The sequence below is a fragment of the Pogonomyrmex barbatus genome, unplaced genomic scaffold (assembly GCF_055798465.1).
Source record: "Pogonomyrmex barbatus isolate J1 unplaced genomic scaffold, ASM5579846v1 scaffold20, whole genome shotgun sequence".
NCBI classification, from domain to species: Eukaryota; Metazoa; Arthropoda; class Insecta; order Hymenoptera; family Formicidae; genus Pogonomyrmex; species Pogonomyrmex barbatus.
In genome coordinates, this window is record NW_028297117.1 from 2,444,228 (window position 1) to 2,463,422 (window position 19,195).

Genomic DNA, 19,195 nt, shown 5'->3' on the forward strand with positions numbered 1-19,195 from the left:
AACGTCAATGCTGTTGACGATGCCGCGCCGCCGGTGGCGGTAATGGTGAACGCCATCGCGGATTCTTCGCCAAAGTACGATTTAGGTATCTTTGGGCCGAAATTATGTCCGTCAATGATCTTCACGATTCAACTCTATCTCATCCAAGGATGATATTTTATATAACAAAATACTTCGATCAATTTAATTTCATTACAAAGCAAATTTAGATATATCTTCTGTGAGCATATACATACATATATTTATTTCTTGTTTACTTTGTACTTTGTACAATGCATTCATGACAGAAATGTGTTTGTTTAACTTTTGACCTTCCAACAGCATAGATAGGGTAGGTTTCATAGACTTAATAGTATAATACTAATAAAGTTAAAGACTAATAGGAGATTTTTTATTTTTTTGCATATTAATTTTTATTAAATGCATATTTTTTTATTAATATTTAATAACATTTTTAATTTAAAATTTTACCATTGCAATAGGAATACTGATAGAAATAAAGTAAGTATAATAAATCCTATATCATTATAATTACAATTAAATATAATTTATTATAATTTATTACAATTAAGTATTATAATTAATTTAGATTATTCAAATTAATTAAAGAAAAATATTTTTGATTAAAATATTAATAACAACATTATCTACAATGTACTATATTTTTCTAATGATTATAAAAAAATTAAAAATAGAATTTTATCAAAAAATAAAATATATTATTTATTTGGAAATAAGAGGCTATTTCACGTCCTCTTGAAAAATTTATTTGTTTTAAAAATTCGTTTAAAAATATTTATCGAAATATCGAAATATCGAAATATAAAATAAAAAGCAAATATTTATAAATTTCTGAAAGTAAATGCATTTTCCTTTTTCTAAATATTGACATCATTTTAAAAAAAAACATATTTAAGCATTCAATGCACTCATTCAAATATAAAATATTGATACGCGATATTGATGCACGAGTAAAATATTTATTCGTTTATTTTTTAATTTTAAGAAGCAAGTACTATAAACATGAATACTAAAAAATTAAAAAAGAATTGCTATATATAACAGTGTGACAAATTATAATATATTTCAATAGTTGGCATGCAGCAGAACTCTCAGCATACCGAACATGACTTGTTTATAAAAAGGAGCAACAGAAATGCCTCGCAGTCTAGTAGGTGACATTTATATATATCACAGATTAGTGATTATATTTATCCGAGACAATAATAAAAGTGAATCATTGCTATAACGTTATTATCTCTATTTGGATTGATTCAATGGAAGTAATTTAATTCAAATCAAAAATTTTGCTAATACATGTTGTATTAGCGCGAGTAAAATGAATGAAATATATTCAGATAGTCCAAAAACAATCCGGAGATAATTAGAAGACAAATATAAAAAAATAAAAATTCCATATACATATAATTATTTTTTTCTAGAATCAAAAATATATCAAGGACAATGTGATAAATTGAAGAATTTCAAAATATCTGAATTGAAGAATATCAAATATCATTAATAAATAATTCTCAGACTAAAATTCTTTAATTTTAAGATTTTCTTTTAATTTTAAGATCTTTAAATAAATTAAATTTTGAATTAAATTAAATTAAATTTTTCTTTGAAATTGATATTAGTATGTTCTAGAGCCTGTTATAAAAATTGAAAATATATAATTTATAAAATGTAATATTTGTGTACTAAGAAAACTATATCCATATAAAGGAATCTGTTTGACCCAGTTTAAATCATGTAAATCTCCGCAAGCTCACAACGGAAAATTCCCTGAGAAGAATTACGGTCGTGGTGGAAAGTAAAAATACATTGAAGATGGTAGACGTGAAGAATTCCAAAGAGTACCCACAGTTAGTGAAACATAACAAAAGTATGCGAGGCTATCGTTTGAACGACCCCCACACTCTTAATTTCTTCTATGAATATTCTTGACTTTATAAATATAATTTTAGCAAGTGTTGATCCACATTTGACGATTGAATTTCATGAGATATAATGGACAATCACCATATTGTTGTGATAAATTCTGAATAAAACTATAAATAACGAAAAAATAACGGCATTTTGTTAAATTACATAGCTTTATGTTACATTAAGAACAGAATTTTATTTTTATCTCTCACACACACACACACACACATATATATATGTTATATTTTATTTGCATTTCCTATTACAAATTTTTCCTTATCTTTTCTCAACTTATTTACTTACAGTAAACAGTGCTACATTACAGTGCTAATTAATACAATTAAATAGTACTTATTTTAAATCTTCATAAAACATTCCTAATTAAAATATTTGTATTTCCCAGTACTCTAGAATATATATATATATATATAATGTACGCTGTAAAACTTTACTTCCATCAACACAAGGCAAGTCGCAGGTATAATTCACTGTGCTCGGGAATTTTCAATCGGTCTACAATTTCTCGGTTAGCGGGTGTTTTCCGCGTTCCCCGAGCGCACCCTCGTTTCGCTCGCGGGATTCCTCATTTCGGCGAGAGCGGTGGTGCGCGAGAGAATCGCGATCTCTCGCCTTTTCGTAACGAGGCACCGGTGGTGAGCACCGGTGGTGCGGTGGGTAAGGAGCCGCGCGGCTACACACTCATCGTCTAATAATAATATCTTACTCAAATTTCTATTTTTAGGGAGATATACGTGTGCGCGCACGTGCCTTTATGTAAAAGGCCCAAGTATATGGTTACGCACGCCTACGTGCGGGCCGCGTTTACGGTTATGAAGACGACGACGTCTCGAATTATTATTGCACCAACGGAATGTAATGTCCGTCGTGGATCTAACAAAGTAACCAAGTCAGGATGGATAACAGAGCGGCACCGCGATCTGATAATTCACGCGATGCGCTAGCTAAAGCTTTAATCTTCTAAGAAATAATATAAACTATTTATGCTAAACACTTAGTCGTGATTTTAACTGCACTGTAGGATAAATAGGTATGTTAAAATATAATATCGTGTCGACACGATAATTTTCTAATGTATATATAATGATTATTTTTTTAATGTATATTTAATGTATATTCCAAAAATATATTCCTTTTGCAAATGGTGTACATTTTATTAATATATTCATAAAATGTGTAATGCGTGAACAAATGCACACTATTTCTATTAAGCTCTATAGAACAATTATATTACTCTATACTTTTGTATTCTTTTTTTTTTCTCTGTGAAATGATATCTAAAAATGAATAATTACAAGTTTTTCAAAGAGAAGCTAAAAAAAAGAGGTTATTAATATGGATATTATGTGTGTAAATATACGTACATACGTATTGCTCAAATGCTACTATCTATAAATCATAGATTATCTAAATAAATATCATAGATTGCTCCTCTTTTAAAAATTTATAATTTAAACATTTAAATACTATAAAATATATAATATTAAAAAAATGATGAGAAAGCAAAGAAAGAGAAAGAGAGAAAATCCATTTCCTTTGATGTTTCATTATAAATATTTTTATTATTTATATTCAAAGAATTTATTCAAATTCAAAGAATTTATTAACTTAAATTCAAAGAATTTATTCAAATTTCATATAATATTATGCTATTATTATATATAATTATTTATATATAATATTATATTACGTTATACTACATTTCTAAATAACAGATAAATAGAAAATATCTAAGTACGATTAAAAATTAATTTATATTTGCTAAGTAATTTATTTATAAGCAAAACTTTTTAAACGTCCCTCCCTCGCAATGAATATCTATAAAATACCGCAAATGCGATATATCACGTTTCTCTTTTCTCCGCCTGAAACGTTACGTTAAACCGTTTCCGTTATCCCGAGCTAACTCGAATTTACTCGCCTAGCAGGCGGTGCTCGTTATTCGCTAAGCTTGACAAGTTTACGTGCCGCGGACTATTTGCTCGCAAAAGTAAACTGTAGCACGCTTGCTACGAAGTACGCGTGGACCTTCCGGCGCGGTGGCGATGGTGGTAGCTTCCGGTATATTCTCAATCTAGCACACTGGATTCGGTAATGCGGTCGTGCACAGCACGGTAAGGCTTCTTCGGCTTTTTACATAAAAGCCAGGCGCGCATTTATCGGCCTGAAAATAGAAATTTGAGCAAGATATTATTATTAGACGATGAGTGTTCTCGCGGTTCTCAATTCGGCCTGTCCGTTTGTTGTACAGAAACCGTCGGAGGATGACCGCTTGTACTTCACATCCTCTTTTACTTGTACTTCTCGTCTCTCGCATATCTCATTTTTTGTAAAAGTATTTTCATTTCTTTTATTACACATTATCATCTCTTCGCTAAGAATTTTATTTCACATATTAACATTAACACGGCAGCAATATATAATTAAGATTAATAATATAAAGTAATAAAGTAATATAAAGTAATAACTCAAATAATAACTCAAATAATAAGCTCAGCTTAATGTAGAAAAAAATAAAAATGTCAAAGCTATAATATATTTTGAATAGAGAAGAATGTTCAAAACTGAGTCAAGTAGGCATAATAAGTCACATAGATAGTTAATAAAAGTATTCTTATACACTGACTTTATATTAAAATAATTACACATGCAATAGTATTAAAATCATTCATTAAACTAAATCATATTTAAATGCAAATAATTAATATTATAGTTCTAGAGATATAAATAATAATAATCAACTTTTCTCATATTTCATTTTAATATCAATTGATATGCTATTTTTCAATATAGAATTTGTATGGAAAATAGTACGTATATATCTTATACCTATATTTTAGTATCTAAATAAAGTCTTAGATAACGTATATGGATTTTTTATACATATCTAAACATATCTAATATTTTATAATGTTTTCTAAACATATCTAATATTTTATAATTATCAGACAAGCATTTGAAACGAATATGTACTATTTTAGGGTAAATATCATACAATGTCATCTCAATATACGCTACAAAATATATTGAAACAAATGTAAAATCTGTGAGCGTATTTATTTCTACTATAAATTACATCTACACGGAAAATCTTTCATTAATGTAAGATAAAAAATTCTAAATAATAAACATTTTCTTTTAATCATCTAAAGAGTTTACATATAGGTATAAAAGATATACTTATAGATATACTTATAAGATACATATATTGATCATCTATTTATCAATTATAAATGTAAATATATGAATATAATAATAAACGTATTTCTAATTGACCAATAGCACTACTAGAGGAGAGCCCAAGAACTAGAGGAGAGCCCAAGAGCTGATTTTACATTTTAGCTGATATCAGTCCACCAGCGCCCCCATGTGCATAAAAGGTGCACCTTGAACTACATTAGCTATGTCCACGGATACTTCCGACGAGTAATATACTATTTGCCGTTGGTTCTATTCCATGCTATTTGTAAAACACGACATATACTCATACATCTCAAGCAGATTTTAAATACACACATGTATAATAAAATTTATTTTTGCGTTTATAACTTTACTTGTAAAAGATCTATTACTTTCAATAAACTACTTTTAATAATAAATTAAAAATGTAATTAAGAGAAAAGTAACTTAAAATAAATGTCTTATTAAAATAAATGTGTATACATTTTTAATTCATTGAAATTTCAATGAATTGATGAAAAGATACATTATTCATTGTGTTATTCATGGAAAGTTTGTTGAAAGTAATAGATCTTTTTAAGTTGATACACATAAATCATCTTACACAGATATAAATCATAGAGCCATGTCTATTATTTCGCTCATTTTGTGGATTAACATGAATATACGTCGAATAAAAATTAAATAGATTTAATAATATTCAAAAAGTAAGACACGTATTAAAACTTGAAAATAACTTAAGAAAGTTAAGAATTTAACAGTTAAATTTAACAGTTAAACTTAAGAATTTAACTATGCAATATTAAAGAAAGTTGAATTTAACTATGCAATTTCAACATCCATTTCTCAGTTAGCGCTAGTGTTTCGATTCTGATTGGTCCTAGCGATGCACAAGATATTTTCACGATTACATCAGGTTGCATGGAGTAGACTTGCGTCGATGTGGTGTTTTTCTTTTTGACGAATTTGATTAAAATTATTTCTAAACTTGATTGAAAATCATATAACTATGTCAATTAAAGAAGTTGGAAACGTAATATAAAATTATCTTATTATACACAATTTTAAAAGACTAATGTCTAAACCTAACCTCAAATCGTCATTTAATATCTATAATCTCTATCATATTATTGAGTGTTTTCTAATTCTAACTAAATATTATCCAATTGCAATTAACGGGATTATTGTAAATTATTTCAGTTATCCATTTATTACGTGTACAATTCAATAATTAAGATTCTTGTATATTCTAATTTTAATAGAAAAATATAATCTCATTAGCATTCCTTAAAAATTATGTTACTATATATAAATTATGTAACTATATAATGTGATGAAATTTAAGTGGATTAATAGACTTAATAATTATAAAATTTTTATTAATTAAAATACAAAACCAAAACTGTTACAGCGATTATATTACATACCAAAGATAAGTCGATGGAGTAAAGGAATTGGTGCTGAATTGCCAGAAGAGTTTAAAAAATTTTGGAGAGAATGGAAGTTGCAACAACCAACTGCAGTTCATTATATTAAACAGGAAGGCACTTATGTAAGAAATGATAAAACTGAGGAAGTGTAAGATATAATTTTTTATAAAATGATATATTATCAATTAATCATATTATTATATATATAATAAATATATTAATTATATATGTTTATACGTAATACATGTGTATGTATATGTATACACATGTATATATATATATATATATGTATGTATGTGTTTATAGATGCATATACAAATCTCAAGTATTTATAATAATTATATTACATTTGGAATAACTTGTAGACGTCCAGTACAAAATGTACCATTACCTTTATTATATCCTAAAGAGATTGATGATGGTATATGGGGAGGAGAAGCTATTGTTCAAGGCTTTAAGAAAAAAGGCTTATTTAAAAGAAGAGTTCCACATTTTTGGATACCTCATCTAAAGAAATCAATTGTTTACAGCGAAGTTCTTGACACATATATGAGAGTTGTTGTAACTGACAGAACCCTTAGACTAATTCATGAAAGTTATGGATTTGATCATTATTTATTAAAGGTATATCGATATTTAAGAACTAACAAAAAGCATCAGATTTAAGCATATATAGCAAGATCTTTGAAAATGCATTATATAAAACGGTTTTCTTGAGTAGACACCAGCATGCGATTTGAGATCTGTGCTTGCTTTGAGACTGAAACGCCAGATACTTATCGCATTAGCAGATAAAACTTTATATCCTAATGATCCAGAAAAATGTGCAGAAGTATATGCTAAATACGAACAATATCTTTCAGCTGTAAGTAATTTGTTTATATATTGCATTCAAGTCAAAAATTATAAATTAGAAATGAAAAGAATATTATCAACTGACAATCCATATTATGTATAACATACATAATTATTGTAATATTAATATATGTAATATTAATATTAATATATTTTTAGTATACAAGAGAAGAAATAGAATGGTATGGTTTAACATACAAAGAAGCCTGTTTAAAATGGATAAAATTGAAAGAGACAGAACCACAACCCTTGAAAATTCAATATAGATCAGAATTAATTGCCAAACTTAAAGAGAATAAAATTAAAGAAGCTGAAAATGTGGATGTTATATTACCAGAAGAAAAGTATGTAACTATATGCATTTGTCATATTATTATTTTCAAACTTATAATTGAACTTATATTTTTTATAGAACTTCTTGGTTAAACAAGCTAAATCCTTTCTCCAAAAGTCCAAAAACAGAATAGATAAATTTCTATTCTATTTATTATATATCACAAGGAAAGTTTTTTTAGTTCAAATTATTAATTTCTTGAGTATTCTAAACTTTGAGATATTTTTTAACACTTAATAATTATTAATGTATAAACAAATGTAATAAAGCAAATAAAATAAATTTATCAAAACTAATAAGATTTTTTGAATATTATATTTTTTGAATAGGTAAATGCGATTCCATTTATTATTTCCGAAATAAATTATTAGATTTCGATAGAACTTGAAATTTAATATTATTATTATATTATTTATAATGCCAACATTTGTAATATACAATTGTTATATATTAATTTATTATTTATTAAGTCTGTATTTTTTAATCAAAACTTAAATGTTACAAAAATTATATATCTAGAGATATATTAGAATTGTTATATAACAAAATAAGATTATAATGTACATTTAAAATATTTATATTGATAATTCTCTTGCTATAATTGAAGAAAATTTATTTTTAAAATTATATTAGGATATTGAGCATTCTAAATCACCATCCTTTGGTAAACAGTCAAGCGTTACAGCGACGGCTCTTGTAATATAGGTCATTGTTCCATAACTTCCGCTGGGTGCAGAATCATAAAAATGCTGACAAATGTATGCTGCTCCACCACAGAGGAGTGTCCCCATAGGTGTCATTTCGCGTTGCTCCTTTGGTTTTGCACAACATAATGTCGCATCACCATCGATGGCCATCTATAAATTTTATAATTTTTTTATATTTAAAAAATATAGAAAAAAAAAACTTTTTAAATGAAGATTCTCTTTCGTCCATATATAATTTACATTAGAATATATATTTTCTAAATATATTAATTTTTAACATAAAAAAATAAAAAAAGATTAGAAAAATAAACTGCTTAAAATAGAATAACTCATTAATAAGAAAATTAATTAGTTATTCTTTTTTTTATACTTCTTATTTTTTATTTTTTTTTTTTTAAGAAAATTCATGCATTATTAAATACAAAATAAAAAAATACCTGATCTTCTAAGAAAATAGCGTTTGCTTTATGTACCAAATGTTCAACTTCGATTAGACCACCTAAAGATGGTACGATATTATATTCAGTCACTAACGTTAACACCATCAAAGCTTCGACAACGAGTTGACGATATTCCGGTTGTGGTATAGTATTCAAAACAGTTTCTACGGCCAATGCAAATTTCAATTCGCCAGATGTCATTTCCTGTGTGAGATTTTGAGGCAGCACTCTTCCTTCAATCGCTAAACCATGACACTGTTAAAAATTATAAATTTTTATGAAATTGATGATATTGATTGAAGACATTGAAAATTTTAGATATTATATTTATTATATTATTGGATAATAGCAACTTATAAACTTACCTTTTCAAGCACTTGCCATACACGCGAATAGAAATCTCTCGGTACTCTATTCAACGCACCATCTAATCGTCGCCTTCGTAACCATTGACCTTGTCGATCTATTTCTGCTTCAGCACTCTCAACATTTTGATCAGCGCTTAAGAAACCACCAATTTGAGATTTCTATGCAAAAGAAAAGTATTCAACTCTTTATATTTGTTATATTATATTTGTTATTATTATATTTGTTTAACTTATAATAAGAAGTCAAATCAATCATATTTATTCAATTTATTTAAATTTATTTAGTTGTCAGCTAAAATAATTCTATCTATTAGAATATTGATAAAATTATATTAACAAAATTTTCAAGAATTTAAATATATTTTTATATAATATAAATTAAATGACATATTAAGTGTAGTTATATAATTATATGTAAGCTACAATTTATTAAATTATATTAGAAATATTACCTTGCTGACTCTACTTGACTTGCAGCTAATAACGGAGAAATTGCCACGGCCAACTATAATATAAATATATGTATTATTATATAAATATTCTAATAAATATATTTTCTAAAACTTTTAATTAATCACAAAACAGAAACATACCACTGCTAATAGCAAATTCTTTTCCACTCATAATATGATGCAGTAAATTTTTCATCTCAAAGGGAGAGAGATTTAATAGATGTTCAGAAGCTTCTTCACCGGTGCAGATTAATGTTCGCGACAGTTCCGTTGCCATAACTTGTATGATTAAACCGACACGCAATCTTAGCATCTCAAGAAATAATTGTGGCTCCGTTCTAATAAACATTGCTAGATAGACTAGCAGTTCCTGTGTCAACATAGCAGTTGACTCATCATCACCGTATGCCTGATGGATCAGAGCTCGTAGTTCGTTTTCTGGTAGAGGTGCGACTATCGTGTGCTCGTTACTCGGTGGCATACCAACGGTAACTTGTTTTTGTCGCACTAATAGATCAGTAACCGCTTTCGCTAGATCTTCCACCCTTTTACCCAACATACCCGCACTATGTCGCACGATACCCCACATCTTCTGTTGACAAGCTTTTTCGTATAGACTCTTCAACAAATCCTTCACCAGAACAGGATGTCCCTCTTCCAGTACGCCCGTATCAAAATGTAATCCCTTCGAGTCCACCTATGCATGTGAAAAATGACTTTATATTTTAAGTTAATAAAAAAGTCTTTCTACGAATTTTTAAAATAAAAGGATAACTAACAATATATTGCAAAATATCTCCTTGCTCTTCGAGACTTTCTGTTTCACGTAGCATAGATAGCAATTCCTCCACTTCAGTCTCTGCATACTGGGTCTCGGATATTGTTCTATGTTTGGCTTTAGGAGAATTTTTCCATGACAGTAGCTCATCTGTTGGCGATGGCGTACGCTCAATCGGCACTGGTTGGGTAGCATTGAGAGATAATGTAGTATCCGTCACTTCAATAAATGGATTTACAATTAAAACAGTAGAATGTCTACGGTCTTCCCCTGCCATTCCAAGAATTTCAGCTAAAATATAAAAGAAATTTTTAATTTATATGAACTAAGTAATATTATTTATTATATTGACTGCGTTCCGATATTCACTGCCAGTACTGAAAATCTATAATATACGTGATCTGAACTATATATTTTCAGTACTGACAATGAATATCGGAACGCAGTCATTAAAATATTTATTATATCAATTTTCTAAATACGTATTAACAAGTTGTATCATGTGTAACATATATAATAAGTATATGTATAGAATAATATTGACAAAAAGAAATACGGACGATAACAATAAATCACATTCTATAAAAAGTTTATTATAAGTATTATAAAATCATCTCATCTCTTTTTTTTTGTTATGAGTTAAATATAGATTAAATAATACTGCATCCAGTTAATAAACTTACGTTCTTGGAAGATGATAATAATCACAGCAGTAGGGAGACATTGTATTATTGTTTAAGGATCCTCTTTAAAAGACATACAATCAGCACACAGTTAGAATATGAAAAGCATTCCATTTCAAAATTTTTTAGTGGGACAAATGTTGCTTACGTTCGACAGCTATGGATCGGGTCTTTTTTATCGCGCCTTTCACGGACATTCTACGCCGTAGATTTTTCGCTGTACGTATTGGGCCGGGTTTATTGAGAAGTCCTGTGCGATGAGGGAATGGCCGCATTAAATGTTCCTCCAAATATTGCTGAACCTTGTGAACATAAAAATAAAAATTATATATGCATGAAATAAATATATAAAGATTCCTCACAGCATTTCGTATCATCATAGTTAATGCATATTATGCATAAAGTTCATTGTGCATACTATGCATAAAGTTCATTGCGCATTGTTTACCGCGCATTTTCTCATTGTCCTTTATTCGTTAATTTTTTTGAATATTTTAATTCTATATACCTGAGGATTTAATTTGTCAGGACGACCGTCCTCAGAACTTCCCAAGAAACTAAGATTCGTGATACACGATGTACTTAAGAAATCATTCAAATTTCCCAATGACACTCTAGTACCGTTGATGTAACCGCTTTTCAGCTTTTTCATGGTAGTTATCATGGCTAATGGTATTTTACCTTGATCTAAAAAAAAATCATTAATTAATTGGAAAAAAAAAAGATAGTAAGATAAATAAAAGATAGTATCTTCACAATTCAAACAAGAATTTTTTATACAGAACATCACAAAATTCTCTCATATTATACATATAAAATATAAAGTATATATAAAATATAAAGGTCATCGAAAATTAAGAAATAAAAATGCATGATTTTTCATTCTAGAGTAGAATTTTACATTAAACATTTAAAACTTATTTAATCATATAATTACAAACTATAAAGAGTATTTCACGTAGTTGACACACTAGACAACAGATTTTACATTAATGCTATTATACATGTAATCTACAGACAAATAACACAGTGACAATTTATAATTTACCCAAACTTCAAACTTATATTTAAAATAAAGTTATTGCTCAAAATAAAAATATATTAGTTTTACTTATTTCTTCTGGACTTTATAAAATTTTTCTATTTAAATTTTATAATATCCTGTATACAGTTTCTAACAGTCAATTTCACGTTAGTTATGCTACATTCTAATATCTGATGGATTTTGTTGTAGGATGAGATCTAACGCTTCCAACGAAGCCGTACCTAAATGATTATGAGTAGCGACAAGGGTTACAGTTGGTCTGCCGAGCATTTGCTTCCAGTTGATTTTGAGGAAGGCCAAGGTGGTTGTAAAAGTGTTCACAAGCAGGTCGGCGTCGTTTGTCGTGTAGTACTCCTCTGTGTCAAATTTCTAACACATGCAACACACGCGCATACCACCAAACACATAATAAGCCATATCAGAATAATTTTGTTGCTTAATGCTTAAAAATGAAGCAATCTCGCCTCGAATATTTTGCTTTCATCCTGCATTGTATCAGTTGAACATTTTCAATACAATTCACAATCGCATCCATTTTTGAAGTCTGTATGTCTGAGTCATGTTAGTAACGGAAAGTGTATAAAAACATAACATGAAAATGAAAACTAATTAAAAGCTCATGTCATAACTCTCTATGGATAGTATCATCTTAATATCATATTAATTTTCAAATTGAATTGTATTATTAAAGAATCTCTCTCTCTCTCTCTCTCTCTCTCTCTCTCTCTCTCTCTCTCTCTCTCTCTTCTCTCTAGATAAAACTTATAATAATAACTAAAACTAAAATAACTCTTAAAAAGTTTAATATCAGATTAGGCCATAGAAAGTTAAATAATTGTTAAATGAAACCATAACAAAAACAAACGCATGCAAGCAGACATTAGTTGTGGAGAGCGGACAATCACAGCATTGAAGAAAACGAGAAATCTCACGCAAGGAATTTTTCAAAATTTCTAAGAACGATAAGAGCCACAGAATTTGCCTAATCATGACAACTTCATCGGATTTCAAAAGCCTAAGGTAGTGGCTATGAGAAAGAACTATGTGATCTTGAAATCGTTAAATTACCTAGATGAATATTCTTGAGGGGCATGACCACAAGAGGTCGGCCCAACATATTCTGCCAACTAGACTTCAAGAAATTAATTTCACCTTTGAATATGTCAATCATGAGCTCATAGTCCGATGCGATGTAGAAGCGGGTCATATCTGTCAACTAGTCAATTCGGTGCGAGAATAAGAGGAAACATAAGAAAAGAAGTAAAGATACAGAGAGATGATAGAATTCGCGAATAAAGTTCAGATATATTTACCTGCGGTGTGAACGCGAATATCTTATCGTGTAAGGAATATAATTTACTAGTGCTGAGAATTCCCACATCTCTTGATTTACGTCCAGACAATCCCAGTTTCTTGTTACGTCCTAAAAACAAAATAGTATAAAATATATAAAATACCTAAATTACATACACACATACACACACTTTAATAATTTCTAAATTATTCTTAATCTTATTGAGTTATACCTAAATACGTATATAAATGACTGAGAACTTTTGCAGGTTGTACTTCAATCGGTGCAACTTCTGCAATTGTTTGTACATGAATATCGTGTTGTGCAATTTTTTCCCTAATTTCTGTATCTTCTGCTAAAATAACTACTTGTACCACAACATCCGGCTTTTTTTCACTACATAATCGCCTATTTAAGGGATCTAACTCGCCAACTGCAAGAAATCCCTACAAATTAAGAAACAGATAAAATTATAAATTTCATTTGATATTTTTTAATATTTTAAATATTTGTATATAAATTAACATAACAGATATGTTTGCTAATAACTTTTTGAAGTTAAACAATTTAAAGGAATTCTTAACTTGCTTTAATTATGCTTCTGAAAATGTTACCTCTTGTAGTAATTTTCCTAAAATGTAAAGAGATTGCGCCCATTTAAATGGACATCTGCCTAAAGCTATTCGGTTTTGACTACCAGGTTCGGCATATTCCGCTGACACATTCTCAGGAGCAACAGAGTATAATTCAGGTACTAATTTCATACCATCCTCTGTTTTAATCATTACTTCCTCTAATTGTTTGGTATACATCTCAACTGCTTCCTTATTACCTTGGAAGCAATAGTCTAATATTAAATAACAGAAGAACAGTGGCCATTCACATTCGATATTCTCAAACATACGGAGTTCCCACGGTTCATAATACAATCTATTTCAAGGAATATAGTCATTAGTCAAAGTATAAATTTTATTGAAAATATAAAATATTATTTATATTATTTATATTAATTACTTAATAAATAATACCTGTTTACATCTTCCTTAGGCGTTTTATATCCATCCCTTAAAAATCTTTTACAACCATATCGTCCCTGTAATTTCTTAATAATAGTCTCGCGTGTCTCGTGAATCAAATTAGGTTCATCCACTGCAAATGCAGGGAAACTTATGATTGACAGTAAGCCACTATCTAATTCCTTGGAGTTCGATTCTCTGGGCAACATGGATTGTAGCACGGCTTGGCATTTCTGTGCCTCATCAGCCAAAACATGAATAACCGACGTAGGTCCACCTCTTGCACCAAATAAATCCAATTCATTCATTGCCTCCATTGCAGCTTTGGCCATTCCGATGCTGCTTGCATTTAATTCCGGCAAACCATGATTTGTTTTATCCCCTCTTTCCCAAATTCCATAATCTGGAGTACAATAGGCAGATTCAATATAAAATACCAAATTCTGAATAAAGGCCACCTAAAAATAATTGTTAAATTCACAACTCGATTTCTCAAATCAGGAAATTCACATAAATGTACATATTTATGTATATATTTATCACTTTATATAGCTATATTGTACAATTATATTGCTGAATATTATATTGCAATTGTTTCTTGTTATAACTATATTAATGTTATAATATACTAATGTCGAATATCAATACCTCATCCAAGTTGAAAACGATCTGTAAGCCAGACGCTGTCATTTGAGCTAAAATTAAGAGATACAGAGAAATTGCATCAATTTGAAGATGTCCCCATTCGGTATCTCCAACCACAGTTTGACCATTGGTAGAACTATACTTTGCATGCAAAGCATCATGTGGATTTTGACTAGACTTGAATTTTTCCACTTTTTCCTTCTGTTGCATCATTGCCATTAGAAGACCTCTCATTAGCTTCACACAACTTTGTTCCAATTCGTAAGTCTTCGCTCTATCCTCATCAACATCTGCTATCTTTTTATAGGCCATTGATAGACCCCATACAGCCAATATGCAATAAACATTGTCCCGTATCCAGGCATGATTATTATCAGAGCTTGCAGGAAAGAGTCCGGTGACAGGATTCTGATGATTCATAATTATTTTGTGAACGATTCGTTGATAATAGTCCAAACGGACACCAGAATTACTTCTACTACGCATTTTGTGTTTTTACTATAAAAAAGAAGATTATAATTTTATATTTCAAGCTGAAAATCATAGGTTTAGACATGCATATATAAAATTCAAATTTATTGTACTTTAATAAGTCTATTTATATAAATCAACTTTAATACACTCTTTTATATAATATATACTTCTCTAAATTGATCATAAACCAGTTAAACTAATTATCCTACAACAACACAGATTTCCAAGAGATATTCTAAAGATGTTCAGAGGACATTACGGAAAAAAAGGACATTCTAAGGACCAAGATGTCTCTCGAATAAAGTGTGCTGTATGGATATAAATAAAATAATGCAACTGATAAGAGAATAATTTCATAATTTGCTATGTATATAGATTTATTATCATGAGTCATGAATCAACTTGTAAATTAGTTACGATTTTCACATTTCCGGAGCATTTAAATCGCCACGAGGAGAAATAGACTCCAACTTCCAAAGAGTAGGGTTAAAAATCATGGTCATAAAGCTGCGCGTACCTTTAAATAGCGAGCTCGTTGAGCTTTAATTCCAAGAACGGTACTCAATACTCTAGGCACTGGATCAATTGTATCTTATGAAGAAACGAGAAAACCGCATTTTTTTCGCGAATCCAAGTTATAGCCGGGGCTCCGAGACGCAATGTGAAACGAATGTCAAGCACGCTCGACGTATAAGCATACATATGTATATATATATATATATATATATATATATCTAGCGTGCCCAGATCATGCGAGATCCACGCATACGCAGTAAAGTGGAGCCTCAGTTACGTCGCAATGAATGGTATAGCCAGGCCCTCTACAAGAGAAGAACAGAAATTGTTGAAAGAAAAGAGATGACGCAAGAGACTCCCTGTCACCCGAATCAGAGAGGAGGCGTCTCTCCGATCCGAGTAAACAAGCAACGTTTCGCGCACAATTTTAACGAGGCTTATTAATGTTTTAATGTTTTATCATGTCTGCCTCGCTTCGTGTCGCTGCTGGATAATGTTGGATAATTTGCGCATTGACGTCAACAATATAATATAACGTACTTGTGTGTTTCCCGCTCACGTTTATTGTCTGCATCCTTCGTGGATTACAATCGGTCCAACTGTCGCATCTTACATCTTCGTGCTTGACGCCCAATTCGGTTATTTAACTCCAATGTCGTTACACGTTATACGAACGAAAATCTTGATGAATTCGAGAAAATCGAAAAAAAATTTTAAATTTGGGAATATTTTTTTTCTTAAATGCAATCGTCATTTATATTCGGATATAAAATTGAAGATATTCTAAATCTAATTTAAACAAATTCTTCATTCTCTTTCGACTCGTGCGTTAAACTTTGCACGATTTTCGTCATGGAACGTTTTTCTTACATTTCGTATTTGGTAAAAATAGAGACAAACACGTGATGTGTGTTATGTAGCAATGCCTTTTCGTAACAATTCAGGTCTTCAGAAGAAAAATCTTTTCGTTTCTAGAAGGTCGTCTTCTTCTCTGATTTTCTCCTTGATTCTTTATACATTTTGCATAAGAATCATCGCAATTAATTTACGTTACTGTAGTGATAAATTACGAATTAAATATGTGTGTGTGTGTGTGTGTGTGTGTGTGTGTGTGTGTGTGTGTGTGTGTGTGTGTGTGTGTGTGTGTGTGTGTGTGTGTGTGTGTGTGTGTGTGTGTGTGTATATATATATGCATATGAGCATATATATGCTCGTTTCTTGCAAAAGACATTATGAAACTTTCACAAATTGCGATGAATTGATTCATTTCTAAATAATTACATAAACCTGTTTCTATTAGCTATACTGTATTATATTTTTTGTATTTAAAATAAAACGGTATTTAGATACTTAAGGCTTGATATTAACTTTAATCGATGATTAAATAATATATTGTCTAGACTTCTAACTCGCCATACATCATTCATTATAATTCAATTTTCTTCCAATTTGTAATAAAAAGAAGAACATTTATAATTACAAAATAAAACAAATACTATTTGATATAAATAAAATATTATTAATTTTTGATTAATAGAAAAATAACTTTTGACTAGACATTGTATTTGAACATTTTTAACATTGTATAACAAATCGGAAAAAGTGGATTAAAAGCGATTAATGATTAATAACTTGGAATTTGGATACTATTAATACATTACGTAACATTTTCTGCTCCGATATTGCATTTTTGTTTTCTCTACTTCCAAATATTCGAATGCGAGAGAGAGAGAGAGAGAGAGAGAGAGAGAGACAAATTTTACAAAATATTTATATTTCAAACTTTATTTATTTTTTAATTATAGCAGATTTATTGCAAGAACTTGTCATTTGATATAATGTCTCTAAAAGTGAGCCTTAAGTCTTTTGATTGGCTGTAAGCCACCTTTAAAGGCATTTTTATAGATAAAAGAAAATTCAGAATATGGGCCATAGTTTATTTGGATTTGGAGACAAAAAGTTATAGACTCCGTTCAGTTTCTACTGGCGATCTGATTACATCTCGCTAGACTCTGCTGGCAGAACATGAGTTCTTATAAAGCAGTTGATGTTAATCTGCCGCAATATTTCGTTCTATTAGCAAATTTATGTTATATCGCTTACATATTTGCTTGTCGAGATTAAATTCGTGCAAAAATCTTCATTTTAAAAGGTTTTCAATTTCAATCATAGTGATTGTATCGAAGACTCTCGTCGATAAATATCTACCTCCTTATCTACGATCACTTCATCGTTTATCTTCCTTCAAAAAGAAATTTAAAAATCAAATTTTCCGAATGTACACCACACGCTTGCCTCTCTGCATCTGTCCGAGGGGCACCTCGTGTGTCTCTAAGGAAGAGAAAGGCAGAGAGAGGAAAAAGGGGAGAGGGAGGAAACGCGGAGAAGCAGAGAGAAGAGGGAAACGGCGAAAGTGCGGGCGAAACGAGGAGGGACTTGCGATTGCCGCACGCGCGACAGTTCGCAACGGCCGTCAGCTGTTATGGCCTGACCGTCGGTCGTTCCTCGCAGTGTCGCGACCAGTCTTATTTCTTTTCTTTTTTTTTCCGTCCCCCCTCCCCTTTTGCCCTCACATTTTTCAGTTTCATCAGCGAAAGATCGTCGTCCCTGTCGGATCTCTCCGGGTTCCTCCTCGTCGTGCCGATCAGATCCGCAACGCGGACATGCTGCTCGTGCTTAACCCTTTATGTCCGCCACTGTTGCCTGTCACGCTGCTCGTCGCAGTGCTAACCTTATCTGTCAGCGCGGCAGCAGATGGCACGTCCTCGGTACCGTCGGTGCCCGGCCACGACGCTCCGATCACGTCGTCGTCACCGACAGTCGAGATTCCCGACGCAACGGACGGCAGGAAGGAACTGGTGTGTATACATATATATATATATATATATATATATATATATATATATATATATATGTGTGTGTGGTGTGTGCACTGTGCAATACACAGTTTTCATTTCACGCGTGGGTTTTGCACGCGTGAGTTCATCATGTTGAATCTTACTTGTTTTGATCTACGTTGTATTTCGCATTT

The 19,195-nt window shown here is 30.4% G+C and overlaps 3 protein-coding genes and 2 long non-coding RNA genes across 9 annotated transcripts in view; 3 read left to right on the top strand and 2 right to left on the bottom strand.

The window, feature by feature from the left end:
• The first annotated feature begins 26 nt into the window (after positions 1–26).
• On the top strand, positions 27–2,075 carry LOC105432248 (uncharacterized). Its single transcript, XR_003096906.2, has 3 exons — positions 27–220; positions 1,094–1,171; positions 1,443–2,075. It is a non-coding gene; the product is annotated as an uncharacterized LOC105432248 (long non-coding RNA).
• A 3,925-nt stretch (positions 2,076–6,000) lies between these two features.
• Positions 6,001–8,045, top strand: mRpL28 (mitochondrial ribosomal protein L28). 2 transcript variants are annotated; one of them, XM_011646964.3, is made up of 6 exons: positions 6,001–6,160; positions 6,539–6,705; positions 6,923–7,181; positions 7,279–7,422; positions 7,572–7,756; positions 7,825–8,045. In XM_011646964.3, exons 1-6 carry the CDS (start codon positions 6,137–6,139, stop codon positions 7,877–7,879), a joined length of 834 nt encoding a protein of 277 aa, XP_011645266.2. In that variant the 5' UTR covers positions 6,001–6,136; the 3' UTR covers positions 7,880–8,045. The 2 variants fall into 2 exon arrangements, with proteins under 2 accessions (XP_011645266.2, XP_088933843.1); XM_089077717.1 differs by lacking the exon at positions 7,279–7,422.
• A 73-nt stretch (positions 8,046–8,118) lies between these two features.
• Positions 8,119–16,365, bottom strand: LOC105432250 (putative phosphorylase b kinase regulatory subunit alpha). Of its 4 annotated transcripts, none has more exons than XM_011646967.3 (15): positions 16,166–16,365; positions 15,178–15,672; positions 14,542–14,987; positions 14,128–14,443; positions 13,746–13,959; positions 13,533–13,642; positions 12,441–12,588; positions 11,683–11,861; positions 11,323–11,476; positions 10,493–10,782; positions 9,855–10,410; positions 9,714–9,766; positions 9,259–9,420; positions 8,891–9,148; positions 8,119–8,603 (listed from the first exon to the last, which is right to left on the bottom strand). In XM_011646967.3, exons 2-15 carry the CDS (start codon positions 15,658–15,660, stop codon positions 8,376–8,378), a joined length of 3,597 nt encoding a protein of 1,198 aa, XP_011645269.2. In that variant the 5' UTR covers positions 15,661–15,672; positions 16,166–16,365; the 3' UTR covers positions 8,119–8,375. The 4 variants fall into 4 exon arrangements, with proteins under 4 accessions (XP_011645269.2, XP_025075420.2, XP_011645268.2 ...); XM_025219635.2 differs by having other exon boundaries at positions 10,493–10,710; positions 16,166–16,355; XM_011646966.3 differs by lacking the exon at positions 12,441–12,588 and adding an exon at positions 13,288–13,435 and having other exon boundaries at positions 16,166–16,355.
• A 1,724-nt stretch (positions 16,366–18,089) lies between these two features.
• On the bottom strand, positions 18,090–18,408 carry LOC148936540 (uncharacterized). Its single transcript, XR_016139430.1, has 2 exons — positions 18,268–18,408; positions 18,090–18,176 (listed from the first exon to the last, which is right to left on the bottom strand). It is a non-coding gene; the product is annotated as an uncharacterized LOC148936540 (long non-coding RNA).
• The window catches only part of LOC105432246 (uncharacterized), a 3,086-nt gene continuing 2,064 nt past the window's right edge, over positions 18,174–19,195 (top strand). Inside the window, exon 1 of the mRNA XM_011646959.3 lies at positions 18,174–19,022. Coding sequence (XP_011645261.2) covers positions 18,252–19,022 — 771 coding nt within the window. The 5' untranslated portion in view covers positions 18,174–18,251. The remainder of the gene's footprint in view (positions 19,023–19,195) is intronic.